General features: G+C 41.8%; 1 protein-coding gene across 1 annotated transcript in view; it reads left to right on the top strand.

Annotated features, from left to right (window-relative positions):
* JAKMIP2 (janus kinase and microtubule interacting protein 2) overlaps positions 1–15,828 on the top strand; it is a 148,930-nt gene that overhangs the window by 82,799 nt on the left and 50,303 nt on the right. The window contains exon 2 of the mRNA XM_089531509.1: positions 5,661–5,931. Within this exon, the coding sequence (XP_089387635.1) occupies positions 5,803–5,931 (129 nt within the window). The 5' untranslated portion in view covers positions 5,661–5,802. The remainder of the gene's footprint in view (positions 1–5,660; positions 5,932–15,828) is intronic.

Here is a 15,828-nt window from a genome sequence, read left to right as displayed (position 1 = left end):
AGCTTCTCTACCTTTCACATGTCAATTTGTTTCTTGATTTACTGTGAGTGTTTCCAAACATAGACCAGATTCCTTCGATGCCCCTAAAGCAGAGGTTCTCAACCTTTGGACCTCCAGATGTTTTGGACTTCAGTTCCCATAATTCCTGATTATTGGCCATGTTGGCTGAGGCTTCTGGGATCTGAAGTCCAAAACAAATGGAGGACCAAAGGTTGAGAACCACTGCCCTAAAGGAAGAAATGCATCTTGCTCTTACATTGGAGAGTTCAGTTTGCAACCTAGGACTTGCTTGTCCTACTCACTCACAGAAATTAGAACAATCTGATACTGTTCATAGTCTTTAGAAAGGATTTGGAGAATATGTGAACACCTCGTCTTAAAGATTCGATTCATCATGTTAAAATAAAACATTCCATAATAAATTTTCTTCCTGTTTCAATTTTTTTCAAATTTTTGGGAAAAAACAAAAAAGCCTTCAGGAAAAAAAAAAGGGGGGGGGACAGGGGTTTTTTTCAAATTTTTCTGGTTTTTTTCTGGGCCTTCACATCTCTAGTAATAACACTCCTTTTGAAGTGTCCATTCACAATCTAGAAGTCCCTTCTGTCTTTTAAAAGCCATCATATAATTGGGAAATGTAATAGTGTTAGCATCTTTCTCTTGTTTCTTCCTTTAGAGTTACATTTGTCCCAAGGAGAAGAGAGGAGAGGGCTGGAAGGGCAGAGGGAAAACAAGGAATAAGGTGCTATCACAGCTACCTTATTTTTTTTATTTCTCTCTGTTTGTATACATTATAAAAATATTTGTAAAAATATTAATAAGGTTCTTATAAGTTGAGAGCTAGTGTGGTGTAGTGGTTTGAACATTGGACTGTGACTCTGGAGACCAGGGTTTGAATCTCTGCTCAGCCATGGAAACCCTATGGGTGACCTTGGGCAAGTCATATTTTCTCAGCTTCAGAGGAAGGCAAAGACAAACCCGCCATGTATAAATTTTGCCAAGAAAATTTCTTCATGGGTTCACATTAAGGTCGCCATAATCTGGAAATGACTTGGAGACATGCAATAACAACAACAACCTGTAAGGTACCTATGATGATGATGATAGGGTTCCTATGATATCTATACATAGACTATTCCCCCTAAAAAGTGGGCAGGAAAAACCCTATTGGTGTTTACTCCCTTTTTTCACATCACATTTCTGCATGTACACCAGCTAAAATGGCAACTTCTGGTGTGCCTGGGTAGGCTGGTGCAGCCCAGAGAGAGAGTGAAAATTTCCCCTGTTACAATTACATAATATAAGTAGGCAAATAGATCTTGTACACCTTTGAAATTAACTGTGTAAAAATGTTGTAGCATCAGCTTTTGTAGACATGATCTACTTTCTCAGATGCATGGAGTGGACTGGTGCCCAGGAAGAGCTTTTATAAGGAGACTGTATGAATAGACACAGAAATGCAAAACTTGTGGGTATAGTGATGAGGTGATGTTCAGTTTTAACTGTGGTTAAGGGACAAAGGTAGGAGGAAAGATGTTGCCTAAGGTTAGGGTGGGTGGATAACCAGGGCCCATTCCGAACGGGCCTTTGCGGCGCCCCCATCACGTGCTAGGGGTTGGCCAAAGACCTAGCGTCCATACCGGCCTTACCCCTAGCACGTGACGGGGGCGTAAAAATGGCCGCGCCCTATACACACAGGCCGGACGCTTAGCGTCCACATGTAGCGTCGTGAAAATGACATGTCGAGTGCGCCATTGGTGCCTTGTCACATCATTTCCACAACGCAAGAAGAAGCGCCATTTTGGCGCTTCTTTTTAGCTGCGCCGGGAAGCCTTGCGATTTGGCCGCTGGGGCTTCTCGGCGCAGCTAATGACGGCGCAGGCAGAGCGCCGCTTTTCGGCACTCTGTAATGCGCCCATGTGAATGGTAGAATGAGGGGTTTTTTTTGGGGGGGGGAACCAGAAAGGAAATAAGATAAACTGGTCAAGAGGGGCTTTGTGAGGCTGGGTGTTAACCAGTGCTTTAATATGTTTATTTTGCCAGGAGACTCTTGTGTCTGCTCACTGTTGATGGATTGGAGTTAGTGGCTATATTCTGATTCAGCTTTCGCTTTCTAATCTTTCTTTTAGGGTGTTTGTTTTGTTTTGTTCAAGGACTGCTATCCTGAGATCTGAGATATAATGCCCAAGTGTTCTGCAACAAGATTTTGTGTATTCCCATTTCTAATATCTGATTTATGCCTACTTGTTACTTGGCAGAGAGAGTGGCCTGTTTGCCTAATATAGAGTGCTGAAGGACATTGTTGACAGTGGATGGCATATACCATATAGAAGATGAGCAAGTAAAAGTGCCTCTAATATTGTGGGTTGTGTGATTAGGTCCAATGATGACATTTCCTGAGTAGATGTGTGGGCAGAGTCAACATCTGAGTTTGTGGCAAGGTCTTCTACCCATCTCCCCATCTGTCTTGTGTTTCCTTCTGTAAGTAAGTAACTCTTTGAGATTGGGAGGCTGTCGGTAGGCAAGTAAAGGCTTGCCACCAAGAGCCTTTTGAGAGGGCATGATTATTGTCTGAAACAGATAGTATTTCAGTGATGATAAGTATGTGTGGTCTCAAACTAGGAGCTGTATGTGACCACTAGTGGAGCTCTGCAATTTCCTGTCTTCAGTCTGTTCTTAATAGATTGATCCTAGGTACAAGTCTTGCCTTATTGATTTGTTTCTTTACTTCATATGATGGGTACTGTAGCTTGAGGAATGCTTATTGTAATTCTGTTAATTCTATGACCCTGTCCTGTGGTTCTGAGCAGATGCAATTGTATCCGAGGCTGTAAACTGTGGATTTGGTAGTATGTTCCAGGTGGTAACTGGAAGTGTGTAAGTATGTGTAGCAGTCAGTGTAGCAGCTATATGATGGTGTCCAAAAAGTGGACTTGTTCTGTGAATAGTTACAACCTAAGATTGATGGTGGGGTGGAACCTGTTGCAATTCTGGTGAAATATCTTGAGTGAGTCCTTTCCATTATTCCCATTATGGAGATCTCATCAGTATACCTCAGGTAGAGGGGAGCTTTCTGGATGCAGGAGTTAAGGAAGCACTGCTCCAGGTCAGCCATGAAGATGTTGGCATATTGTAGGGTGCCTATGGCAGTATCATTGACTTGAAGGCATATGTTATTACCAAAGGTAAGGTAGTTGAATGTAAAAACAAAGTGGCAGCCTTTGATGGCTATGGGCCCGTCTGGAATGATGTTCCTGACAGCTTGTAGTCCATCCTTGTGTGAAATGGTAGTTTATAGGGATTCCCCATCCCTGGTGGCTAAGATGGTGTTCAACTTAGTGACAGCCATCTATCTAAATCAAGTGAGATTTCATCAAGTAGTGCAAGTAAATTCAGATTAATCATTCTCCCAGAGTGAGACTCAAGGCAGCTTACAAAAAGGCAGACAATATAATAAAAAACATAGTTCAAAACATTTAAAATTAAGATTAAAACAGTATTAAATAACAACAGAATTAAAACAAATTAAAATCTTTCTTTTAAACAGGTTAAAAACAGAACAGCATCCAGTTGTGTTCCCAGCCCAGGTGTCACCAGTGCGGGGGGGGGGGGGCTTCTGGGAGTGGGGCTTCCAGGAGTGAAGCTTATGAGAGTGGGGCCAAAAGGGCAGATTCCCCTCCCCATGCCTTCTGAGTCCATGCTACACTCGGAGGAAGGCTCCCCCACCTCACCCCACCTCATGCCCTCCAAATCCATGTTGGACTCAGAAAGAACTGGGGGGTGATGGTGGCGTGTTGGCCCTCCTCCTCCATCCTGGGCTTTCTCCCTGGAGAGGAAGCCCTGGATGTGCAGACTGAAAGGATGGGGGGCCCAACCAGGTATGATCCACACACGCACACACACACACACACACGTGATGCTCTGGTAAAAGCCCTTTTCTTGTTAAAATCAATTTTCAAAAGTTTGCTGGGGGGGGGGGGGAGATCTTTACCTACTGCCAAAAGGAAAACAAAGAAGGAGACACCCTTACTTCCCTAGGTAAGGTGTTCCGAATATGGAAGCAGCCATGAGGAAGGCCATCTACAGCATTCCCACCAACCATGCCTGTTGGCTTTTCAACAGGTGATTTTTTTGAAGCAACCTTTCACCTGGTGCCTAGGCTCCAAACCAAGCATTGAAGAAATAGACAGCTGTCAAAAGAGTTTGCTTCTGGCTGGAGGTGCAACCTGGGTGTCATGTCCTCCTCTAGTGCAATAGGTGAGTAGGGATGCCTACCATCATTATGACCACCACAGCCATTCTTCCACTTACCCGTAGAGGTCTTGGATATTTCTCTGCCCAAGCAGTGAACTTCAAACCACTTGCACAACAGTCTACTGGGCAAGCCATTTGAGGATCCTGGCCCCAGTTTTAATCTACCTTTGAACCATTAATTGGTTGAGTGCATGAATTAATATACTAAAAACTAAATGAAACAGAGTATATATCCAGGGATGAAATCCTAAGGCCATTAAATAAAGTAACAAAGATCTCATTGATTAAATTTCTACCTCCTTTTTTTTAAGCTGGCAGCCCCCTTTGAATTGTGCTTCCAATTAGAGATAAATGTATTGCCCAGCTTTTGAATTTGCTAATGTAAACTTGTACTATGTTTACTGATTTCCAAGGAGCTTACTTCACTATTATACAGAGAGAGTGGCTTCATTCATAAGCACTCTGACTATGGGATAATTATATTATTGGGCTTTGATTGAAAGGTTATTATGCAAAAAATATGCTGGATAAAAATAGGGTTCCTTGCTGAAAATCATTTGTATTCTTTCCAGAAACTACCAAAAAAGCTTCTTTTCCCTCATAGTATAAGGTTTGGGCTACTGCTGATCCAGCACTGGTTGTATGCTATAACCTGCCCATGTAAAGGGGGGGGGGGGGACGTTGTTTGGTCCAGCAAGATAATCTACAACATATACCTTGGAGGATGAGATAAAATGTTACTTTTGGAAATTCCTTTGCAACGAGAAGAAAATTTGTCTCTTCCCAAAAGCATTGAGTTATCCAGTCACTTTAAGGGCAGAGGAGAGCAAAATGCATCTCTGTACAACATGCTCCAACACTACTGTTGTTGTTGTTGTTGTGTACCTTGAAGTCATTTCCAGTTTATGACAACCCTAAGGTGAAGCAGTCATAGGGTTTTCTTGGCAAGATTTGTTCAGAGGAACCTTGCCATTTCCTTCTTTGAGTCAGAGGGAGTTTGACTTTCCCAGGATCATTCAGTGGGTTTCCATAGCTGAACAAGGGATTCGAACCCTGGTCTGCAGAGTCATACTTCAACACTCAAAACCATTACACCACACTGTCTCTTTAACAGTGATATACTTCCATCACTGCAAGAGTGATTAAAAAAGAATGGCACAAAAGTAAAGCTGTTCTTATTTGGTTTTGCAGTATTCTTTTTGAATCACTATGTATATGTCACTAGATTTGGGAAACACAACCAGAAATTTGTAGCCACAGTCCAAAAAATAAAGCAATTTTTCTGTTGTATTTGCTCCTTAGTGACTTCAACAAAGTAGTCAGGGCCTGCTCTTTAATGTGCATCACTGATCACTCTGTTACTCTTATGTTCCTCACTAATAAATACAATGGCATATTATTTCCCACAGGACTGCCCAAGGAGGGGATGAAGGGCTCTTTTGGAATACCACACAGTAGTTGCTGAGACAACGTGGATGGAAAGAAATAAAGGAATGGCTGTTCCTGTTTGAAGAAGACTTCTCACGCACAGATTCACAGTAGCCAACAACCATGTCAAAAAAAGGACGCAGCAAGGCTGAAAAGCCTGAGGTACTGATCATGTCCTTACAAGCTGCCAATGAAGATCTCAGGACTAAGCTAACAGACATTCAAATTGAGCTGCATCAAGAGAAATCTAAGGTGAGTGAAGAAGAATTCCCAGCTTTGCAAGAAAGATGGGGATACTTGTAAAGTAAAATAAAAATAAAATGATAGCACATGGCTTTAAACGAGTAAAGAACAGGAACTAAATGGCAGGCAACTGAAAACATGGTCGTGTTGCAAGTAAGATGAATGAAACATGCCTTCCTACAACTCAGAGAAGAATCATCTTTTAAATATTTATGAGCTTTATTCCTTACTTTTATTGTTATTAAATGTAGAAGAATATTTATCCTATAATATAGAGTATAGGCTCAGGAACAATTTTTTCAGAGTGTATAACAAATGTCTCTTGCCTCAATTCTTTTTTTTTTTTTTAATTATTATATCTCAACTGCAGAAATAGTGCAGTTTGACACCATTTTAACTGCCATGGCTCAATGCTATGGAATTCTGGGAATTGTAGTTTTGTGGAATATTTAGCCTTCTCTATCAGAGGCCTCTGGTATAATGGCAAACTACATATCCCAGGATTCCATAGGATGGAGCCATGGCAGTTAAAGTGGTATCAAATTGCATTATTTCTGCAGTGCGGGTGCAGTACAGATGCAGCCATAGTTGACTATGGCAGGATTCATTTGAGGCTATTAACAGAGGTTTTTAACATAGTTTGGACATGCTAGTGTGAGGAAAAGTGATGTCACTAAGGGGGTATGGATCACATTGGGTGACAGCCCAGAAGAGGGATGACACCCAGTCAGAGCCTCCTGGCTTGCCACAGCTGCCTCCTCACAAGAAAACCTTTGCTACCAAAGCAAAGGAGAGGGCTAAGTGCCCCTCTGCTGACATGCCATGGTAAGGAGCCAAATGAGGAGCCCTTTCTTTTGCCATGGTGGCAGTGGTCTCCTTGTGAAACTGCATTATTTCTGCAAAGCCGGCAGAGGGGAGCTTGGCCCTCTCCTTTGCCATGGCAACTAATGTCTCCTTGTGAGGAGCCCTGCACCACCCCACATTTTTGGCCACTTTTGGCCACTGCCTCCCTGGCAGCTCCACTCCTTTTCAGGTAACACCAGGGGTGCAGACGCCACTGGTTGAGGAATAATATGTGATCAATAAAATGGTATAGGTAGTTTGGTCCACTGGGATAATCTACAAAGCATTCCTCTGGCAGGGCGGGAAATATAATTTATTAGAGCTTTAAGAATATTTAATAATTTAAATAATTTAATAAAATTAATTAACTTATTAATTCTAAACTTTAAAAATAATCATATAAAATTATTAAAAACAGCCAGTTATGAATCAAAATAATAACACAGTAACCATTACTATAAAGTATTGGCACTGGCATTTAAATGAATGCATTTTGAAATTGAAAAGTCAATGTGGTTTAGTGGTTTGAGTGTTGGACCAGTGTGGTTTAATGGTTTGAGTGTTGCAAGATCATGGTTCAAATCCCTGCTCAGTCATGGAACCCCACTAGGTGACCTTGGGAAATCACACTCTCTCAGACTCAAAGGAAGGAAATGGCAAATGCCTTCTGGACAAATCTTGCCAAGAAAACACAATGATCAATTCACCTTAGAATCAACTCAATTCAGAAATGACTGAAAGGCACACAACAATGCCATTTTAAAATTAACGATTCAGGAATAATAATAATTTTTTTTACTACCATTGGTTTTTAAGATAGTTCTAAAGTTTGTGAAATCTGTTATTTTCAGTTGTGACCGTGCAAGTTTTAGAGTTTTGAAAGTTTGAAAAACCAATTTGCTGGAGGTGAAAATATGAGTACAGACCTCAACAACATTGCCTCTTTCATCACTTTCAGGCCCATGCAACGGAGGTCTGTCTCAGAGGTCTATCTCAGACCCACAACACACACTTTTTGCATTGTCTTGGAAAATGTTTATTGCCTTCCAGTATATACAGGGAAGATTCATAAAGATTAGTTTGTTCAATATTCTATGAAGCTAACTTTCAGACATTAAAGGGAACAATATAGAAATAGAAAGTGATGAATGACATGGTTTTTCTTCCTGAGGGATATTCCTTTAATTATCATGATCACACATGGAATTGTGAACAAGTTGGTCACTGCAAAGCCTTTGAGAAAAGGAAATATTTTAAAATAATATTTGTCAAAATGAGAAATATGTGAGAGTTATGCGCACAGCTAACAACAATTCGGGGCCTACATATTAGACACAGGTATATGGTAACCTACATGCTATTTCTGCAAAAGCCAAGGGAAGGAAATTAAAGCATAGAATCATAGGATTGGAAGAGACTGCAAGGGCCATCCAGTCCAACCCCCTGCCATGCAGGAACTCTCAATCAAAGCATCCCCAACAGATGGCCATCCAGCCTCTGCTTAAAGACCTCCAAGGAAGGAGAGTCCACTACACTCTGAGGGAGTGTATTCCACTGTCGAGCAGCCCTTACTGTCAGGAAGTTCTTCCTAATGTTGAGGTGGAATCTCTTTTCCTGTAGCTTGCATCCATTGTTCTGGGTCCTAGTCTCTGGAGCATCAGAAAACAAGCTTATTCCCTCCTCAATATGGCACCCCTTTAAGTTTTTAAACAGGGCTATCATATCACCTCTTAACCTTCTCTTCTCCAGGCTAAACATCCCCAGCTCCCTATGTTGTTCCTCATAGGGCATGGTTTGCAGACCCTTCACCATTTTAGTCATCCTCCTTTGGACACACTCCAGTTTCTCCACATCCTTTTTAAATTGTGGTGCCCAGAACTGGACACAGTATTCCAGGTGGGGACTGACCAAAGCAGAATAGAGTGGCACTATTACTTCCCTTGATCTAGACACTATACTTCAATTGATGCAGCCTAAAATTGCATTGGCCTTGTTAGCTGCCGCATCACACTGTTGGCTCATGTTCAACTTGTGGTCTACTTGGTCTGCTAGATCCCTTTCACACGTAGTCTCATTCAGCCAGGTGTCCCCCATCCTATATCTGTGCATTTCATTTTTCCGCCCTAAGTGCAGTATCTTACATTTCTCTGTGCTGAATTTCATTTTGTTAGCTTAGGCCCAACTTTCTAGTCTATTCAGGTTGTTTCAAATTTTGATCCTGTCCTCTGGGGTATTAGCTATTCCTCCTAATTTGGTGTCATCTGCAAATTTGATGAGTATGCCCCCAATTCTGTCATCCAAATCATTGATAAAGATGTTGAATAACACTGGCTCCAGGAAAGAACCCTGTGGGACCCCACTGGTCACTTCTGTCCAGGATGAAAAGGAGCCATTGCTGAGCACCCTTTGGGTTCTGCCAGTCAACGAATTACAAAGCCATGTAACAGTTGCCTTGTCTAGCCCATATTTTACAAACTTGTTTGCAAGAATGTCATTGGGAACCCTGTCAAAGGCCTTACTGAAATCAAGTTATACTATATCCACAGCATTCCCTTCATCTACCAAGCTGGGAATTTTATGGGGGGAAAAAGAGATTAGATTTGTCTGGCATGACTTGTTTCTCTGAAACCTATGTTGACTTTTTGAGATATTTGTAATTGCCTACTAGATGTTTGCAGACACTCTGTTTAATGATCTGCTCTAGAATCTTTTCTAGTATTGATGTCAGACTAACTGGACGATAATTGTTGGGATCCTATTTTTTCCCCTTTTTGAAGATGGGGACAATGTTTGCCCTCCTCCAGTCTGCTGGGACTTTTCAAAGATTATTGCCAATGGCTCCGATATTACATTTGCCAGCTCTTTTAATACCCTTGAATGTAGTTCATCTGGTCCTGAAGATTTATATTCATTTAGATTAACCAGGTATTCCTGTACTATCTCTTTACTTATTCTGTGCTGAAATTCCCCTATTCTATCCTCTGCTCCATTATCCTCAGGTTGAGAACCCTTTGCCTTTTCTGAGAAGACTGAAGCAAAGAAGGTGTTGAGTAATTCTACCTTTTCTCTGTCTTCTGTTAGCATTTTGCCATCTTCTCCACTCAGTGGCCCTACCATTTTCTTCTTCTTCCTTTGGCTGCGGACATATCCAAAAAAGCCCTTTTTGTTGTTCTTAACCTCTCTAGCAAGCCTGAGTTCATTTTGTGCTTTAGCATTTCTGATTTTACCCCTACACGTGCTTGCTATTTATTTGAATTCCTCTTTTGTGATTTTCCCATTTTTCCATTTCTTATACATGTTCTGTTTAAAACTTAGCTCAGTTGAAAGATCCTTAGTCATTCATCCTGGTTTCTTGAGACATCTCCCATATTTCTAAGTCTTTAAATATTTCCACACCTTTACTTTAGTTTATACTCAGTTACTTTGCACTCAACTCAGCAGGGTGCAAAAGAGAGGACAGGGCAGAATCTTGCCCATCTCTGCAGGCTCACGTAAAAGCAGTCTGCTGTATCCTTTCCTAAGTTGTGTGTTCTTCCTGATTCGGAAACTGCAATTAGTGCAGAACATGGTGGCCAGAATAGTGTCAGGAACATCGAGGAGGGACCATATTACTCCGATATTGAAGTCCCTCCACTGGCTGCCTATTAGTTTCCGGGCCCAGTACAAGGTGTTGGTTATCACCTTTAAAGCCCTAAATGGCTTGGTCCAAACTATCTCAGGGACTACCTTCTCCCATATAATCCTCCCTGCACACTCTGGTCCTCTGGGAGGAATTTGCTGCAGCCTCAAAGAGCTAGGCTTTCGGCTACCTCCCAGAGGGCTTTTTCTGTTGTCGCCCCCAGATTGTGGAACGACCTGCCAGACGAGATCCATCATTTGACATCTTTAGACAGCTTTAAAAAGGCTGTCAAGACGGATCTCTTCCGGCAGGCCTTTCCGGAATAGATAACCCTGGCCTCAGGAACTCTGTTCTTATGAGAGTCCCCAAGGTCCTCCTTGGAAATGCTACCGTAGTTTACTGTTTTATTTGTTTTGTTCTGTTTTGTTTTTGTCTTGTAATAATGTGTATGTGTTAATGTTGTTTAATTAGTTGGTTTTAATTATAATTGATTTAATAATTTTTTAAGGGAGGAGGGAATTTTGATCTACAATGTATTGTATTTTATTGCTGTTAGCCACCCCAATTGACCTCAAGGGGCAAGATATAAATAAACTTTTATTATTATTATTATTATTCCACATTAATAACATGTTCCCATTGTTATCTGTGAAACATGAGGAGGCATGATATGCTTACTAAAATATGCTGGACAGTAAATCAAAGAAGTGGGAAGAAAAGTCTAAGAATAGCACTAGATAACAATTATAACCCTACGTAATTGATGGATTTGAATCTTCTCCCTTATGGATTAAGGGTGTTATTTTCCTGAGTTTTTGTTGTTGTTGTTGTTGTTGTTGTTGCTGCCCTTTTAACAAGAGGGAGGAGAGCCAGTGTAGCATAGTGGTTTGAGTGTTGGGCTATGACTCTGGAGACTAGAGTTCGATTCCCAGCTCAGCCATTGAAACCCACTGAGTGACCTTGGGAAATGGCAAACCTTCTTAGAACAAATCTTGCCAAGAATATCTCAGGAATTTATCAAATGAGATGGTAGGCTCTTAATTTCGAAAGAGAAGATAGCAAGGTCAATTTGAAAATGCACGTAATTACGTGATTACTTATCACGCCTTAAATTTGCTGTAATGGCCTCCCCAAATGCGACCCAGATTCTGTGCAAAGTAAGCCATCACATTGGTGGGTTCTTAATTGTGAATTGGCACCCTTGCGCATGCTCAGTGAGACTCCAGATGACTGGAGCATAGCATATTTAGGCGAGTGAGAGAGAGGAACCAAAGAACCCCACAATTTCCAAAAGAGGTTGGAGGGCAAGTGGGAAGAATGGTTGAAAGAACATGCTCTATTCACATTAAAACGAGCATATATTCACTCTTGTAATGTTAAAACGTGAATATAATGATTATCCAATAGCTCCCAGTCCATGCCTCTTAATTTTTTAAAAAAATTAATTAGCAGGCAGCAGCCCCCCCCCCCCCCCAGCAATGCTGAAGGACAAGTGGAAGCAAAATTGAAGTGGAATTGCAGCATGGCTTCATGGGAAACCCCCCCCCTTCCAGATTGGGGGGGGGGGGAACCAGGATCAAAGGAGACATGCACATCCCATCAAATAACAGCGCACTGAGTGTGAAGTTGCCTAGGAATAGTGTTTGTGACTTCGCTAGTTCACTGAATTTACTTAACTGTGGATTGATGCATGATTGCATTCGGAGTGTGTTCAGACTGCCAGCGATCATGTGAGGTAACCTTTTGCGCAATAACGTGAATACGCATGATTGCGTTCAGGATGACACTGGATTATACTTCCAATTTCAGTTGTGTGATATCCTCCTCAGAATAGGTTTGCCTTAGGGTCACAATAAGTCAGAAATGACTTAAAGGCACACAACAACAACAAGCATTTAAAAACTGTGTTCCTCAGTTGTACTCTCAAGTTTGAAATTCTTGCAACCCATTTCATCTCCCCAAGATTCACAAACTCATTTTTGCTGTGAGTATAGACCAAGGATAGTCAAATGTGGCCTCATTTATTTTTTTTCTGTTTGTGGTCCCTGGAAGTCACAGGACATAAAAGTCACCACTGTACCTGTTGCAGTTGTTCAACCTTGGTATAACCAGATCCATTTGGGTTAGCTCCCACCACCCATTCTTCTGTAGTATGCAAAAGAATTGTGGTTGAGGGTAGCTATTTTGAATCTGCAAGCTATCCATCCTAGCAATTTCCTAAGGTACCTCTTGAGGAAGAAAAACTCTTTTTCTGTCCAGAGAGCTGTCATTGACATCTATGACCCAGACTCTTTGATTGTTTCACCAATAAGCATTGCCTCAGGCAAAACAAATCTAGGCTGCTGCTAGATTCCATAATTAAGCAACAGTGCTTTAGCTTCCACAAAGTCTTTCATCATGAAAACCTTTCTAGGTTGTCCATCCATCAAGGTTACTATTAACCTCAGGGGACAATCATCCAATTCTGTGGAAATCAGTTTCTTTCACAGGGAAACAATTGAGATGTAAGAAAGACCTCAGTACTGCATTGTTATCTAACAGTATAGTGTACTCCAGAGGGATTCATCTGATGCCCTCCAGTAAGATTCATTGCTGCTAATTTGCAACAATTTTTGACAAGAAAAAATAATTTAAATTAAAGGAATGCAATCCTGTTTTGGCTGCAACCCTACCCTCAGTCTCACTCTGTCAGTGAGACTTACCCATGTGCAACTGGGTGAGATTCCAGCTTTTATTTCCAGTTCATCATATGTAATGCTTTTTTTTTTGTCATTGGCATTGATATATTAGCACTTAGATTTAAAAAAAACCCGTAGAAACCAGAAGCCAGTTGAAAGACAGACGAGTGGGGTTGTATCCTAACAGTTGCCACAAATGCCAGGACAATCAGGAAGGGTGTCTCAAGAGCAGAATCCTGGCCAAAGTCCTCTGCTAACAGGCTGAAGTGACAAGTAATTTGAAAGCTACACTTCATAAAATAATCTGGTTTCTCTTTCCCAAGGAGAGGAGTGCAGCCATTGTCAGATTACATTGTTTTGCACTTAATTGTCTTTAACTGATATATCCTAAATTATCCTTAATTTTTATTGGAACATATACATTTGTTTATTTATAAAATCTATAAGCAACTCCCTCTCAGGGATTTTGGAGTGGTATACAAAACATACACATATATATATAGTTGTGTACCTGTCAATTTATGATGACCCTGTGAATTTCATAGTGTTTTTTAAGCAAGGCATACTCAAGAGATGGTTTTGCCAATTCCTTCCTCTGAACTATAGCCTACAGCACTGGAGGTCTTCCATCCAAGTATGAACCAATCTGAGCTGGCTCGCCATTATCCCTGTGCATGGAAGGAAATGAGAAATTAACACTATCAAAATTTACTTATCTTATGCTGAAAAGCAGGCCACTTAGAAATGATAACAGTCTGGAAATCAACTCAAAATATCTTGATTGACAAATGGTGTAATAAAGTATAGTTGTTGGCATTCAGAGACAAATTAACAAATCAATTAGGAGACATTAAATTGGACTAAAAAGGAATGTTTTTATGGCCGATGATGCACACTTATCAACTGTGCTATCACAAAGGAAATGATGTATACTTTCCAAGATGTACATAATAAAATATGGCAGGATCTGCTAGGATAATTAATCTGATAAATTGTATTTGAATTATATTGGCCATATTGTATGATATTGCAAACCACATACATTACATTTTGAAGTCCACTCAATTCTTGTCACATTATTTTTTGATTACTGATTTGCCTTTTTGGTCGTGGTGCTTTGTTCATGGAATACCCTCCACAGAGAGGCTTACCTGTTTTCTGCAGAGCAGCACAAGCAAAGATTCTATTTTTGTTCCCTGGATTTTAAATATTGCTTCCTTTAAATATTTGTAATTCTTTTAAACTGCTATTACAATTTTTTAACTGGGGTTTTATATTGTGGTGTAATGGCGCGTTACAGACCACCCTAAAGCGGGCGGTCTACCCCCGCCGTCATTAGCTACGCCAAGAAGCCCCAGCGGCCAGACTGCGAGACACTCGCGCTGTCACTTCCGCCATGCGCACGTCCGGACGCTATGCATCCGAGATGTAAATATGGCGGTGCCCGTGTGGACGGGCGCCGCCATTTACTACGTGCTCCGCGCATCCTAGAAACAGGGCCAGTTAGGAAGGTGAGACCCTTCCTAACCCTAGCACGCCCCTTCCTAACCCTAGGACGCACGGAGCGCGTAGTAAATGGCAGTGTGTAACACGCCTCAGTTACTGTTGTTTTGCTTTAAACTTATTTCTCTCTCTCCCTTTCTTTTTATTCCTTTGTTGGGATATGCTGCATTAAAGCATTAATTCCTGGAAGAAAAAATAGTTTAATCAATGTTCTGCCTGTTGCCAACCATCTATGAAAACTATAGTTTTTGAAGGGATCTCATCTGGGGAAAAAGAAGCTTTGCAGACTGCCCCCAAGGGGCAGCCTACAGACACCTCCAGCTGTGCTGGATTGGGGCCACAGCAACTGCACACTGCAGCCCTGATCTGGCCTTTCCAGGGTGCAAAAAGAAGCCGCAAGAAGTGACTCCTTTTTGCACCTTGGAAAGGGCACAATAGCCTTGTTGCCACGGCTTTAAGGCGTTCCTTTGGGGCTGCATTATGTAAACACAGTGCCAGAGGAGTGCTGTGACTTCACATGCCATGTGGAGTGGCACGCAGTGTCATGCCGCCATGGGGATGTACAGCACACTCTGACTCCACCCCCAAGTCGGTCTTAATGGCAGGTCTGCACAGCCCCAAAGTCTCCAACAGCAGGAAGGAGATCTCCTCAACCAGCCCCCATACAACATCAGGAGGGGAGCACCTGAAGGCTATCACCTTCCCATGACCCTCTCCTGGCTCATCCCCACCTTCCCCTTGTCTGACATGGTGGGCGGGAATCCAGGCAAAAATCGGAAGGGTATAGCCTAACTACAGTGGTACCCCGGGTTATGAAATTAATTCGTTCCGCCGCCGCTTTCGTAACCCGGAAACTTTCGCTAGCCGAAAAGCCCATAGGCGCTAATAGCGAAAGCCGCGATTCCGTGTGAAATCGCGCCGAAAAGCACCAAATTTTTCTTCGTAACCCGAAATAACCTTCGTAACCCGGAAATGTTTTTTTCAATGGATTTTTTTCGTAACCCGGAAATTTCGTAAGGCGGCGCATTCGTATCCCGGGGTACCACTGTACTTGATTTCTGTTAGCTAGCTCACATCATCACTGCACACACTAGCTATTGGAACACAAGCTGTGATAATGGCCCTCCTCTCTGAAATGCCCACCCTTTCCCAAACTGAGTCAGTTTGGGAAAGGGGGGGCATTTCAGAGAGGAGGGTCACTGTCATAGGCTGTAAACCTATGTGAATGTGGACAAACACCCAACTAAGAGGCTTCACAATGGG

The sequence above is a fragment of the Sceloporus occidentalis genome, unplaced genomic scaffold, assembly GCF_023333645.1.
Source record: "Sceloporus occidentalis isolate IW3139 unplaced genomic scaffold, rSceOcc1.0.p SCAF_1, whole genome shotgun sequence".
NCBI lineage: Eukaryota > Metazoa > Chordata > Lepidosauria > Squamata > Phrynosomatidae > Sceloporus > Sceloporus occidentalis.
This window is presented reverse-complemented; position numbering and strand designations above follow the sequence as displayed.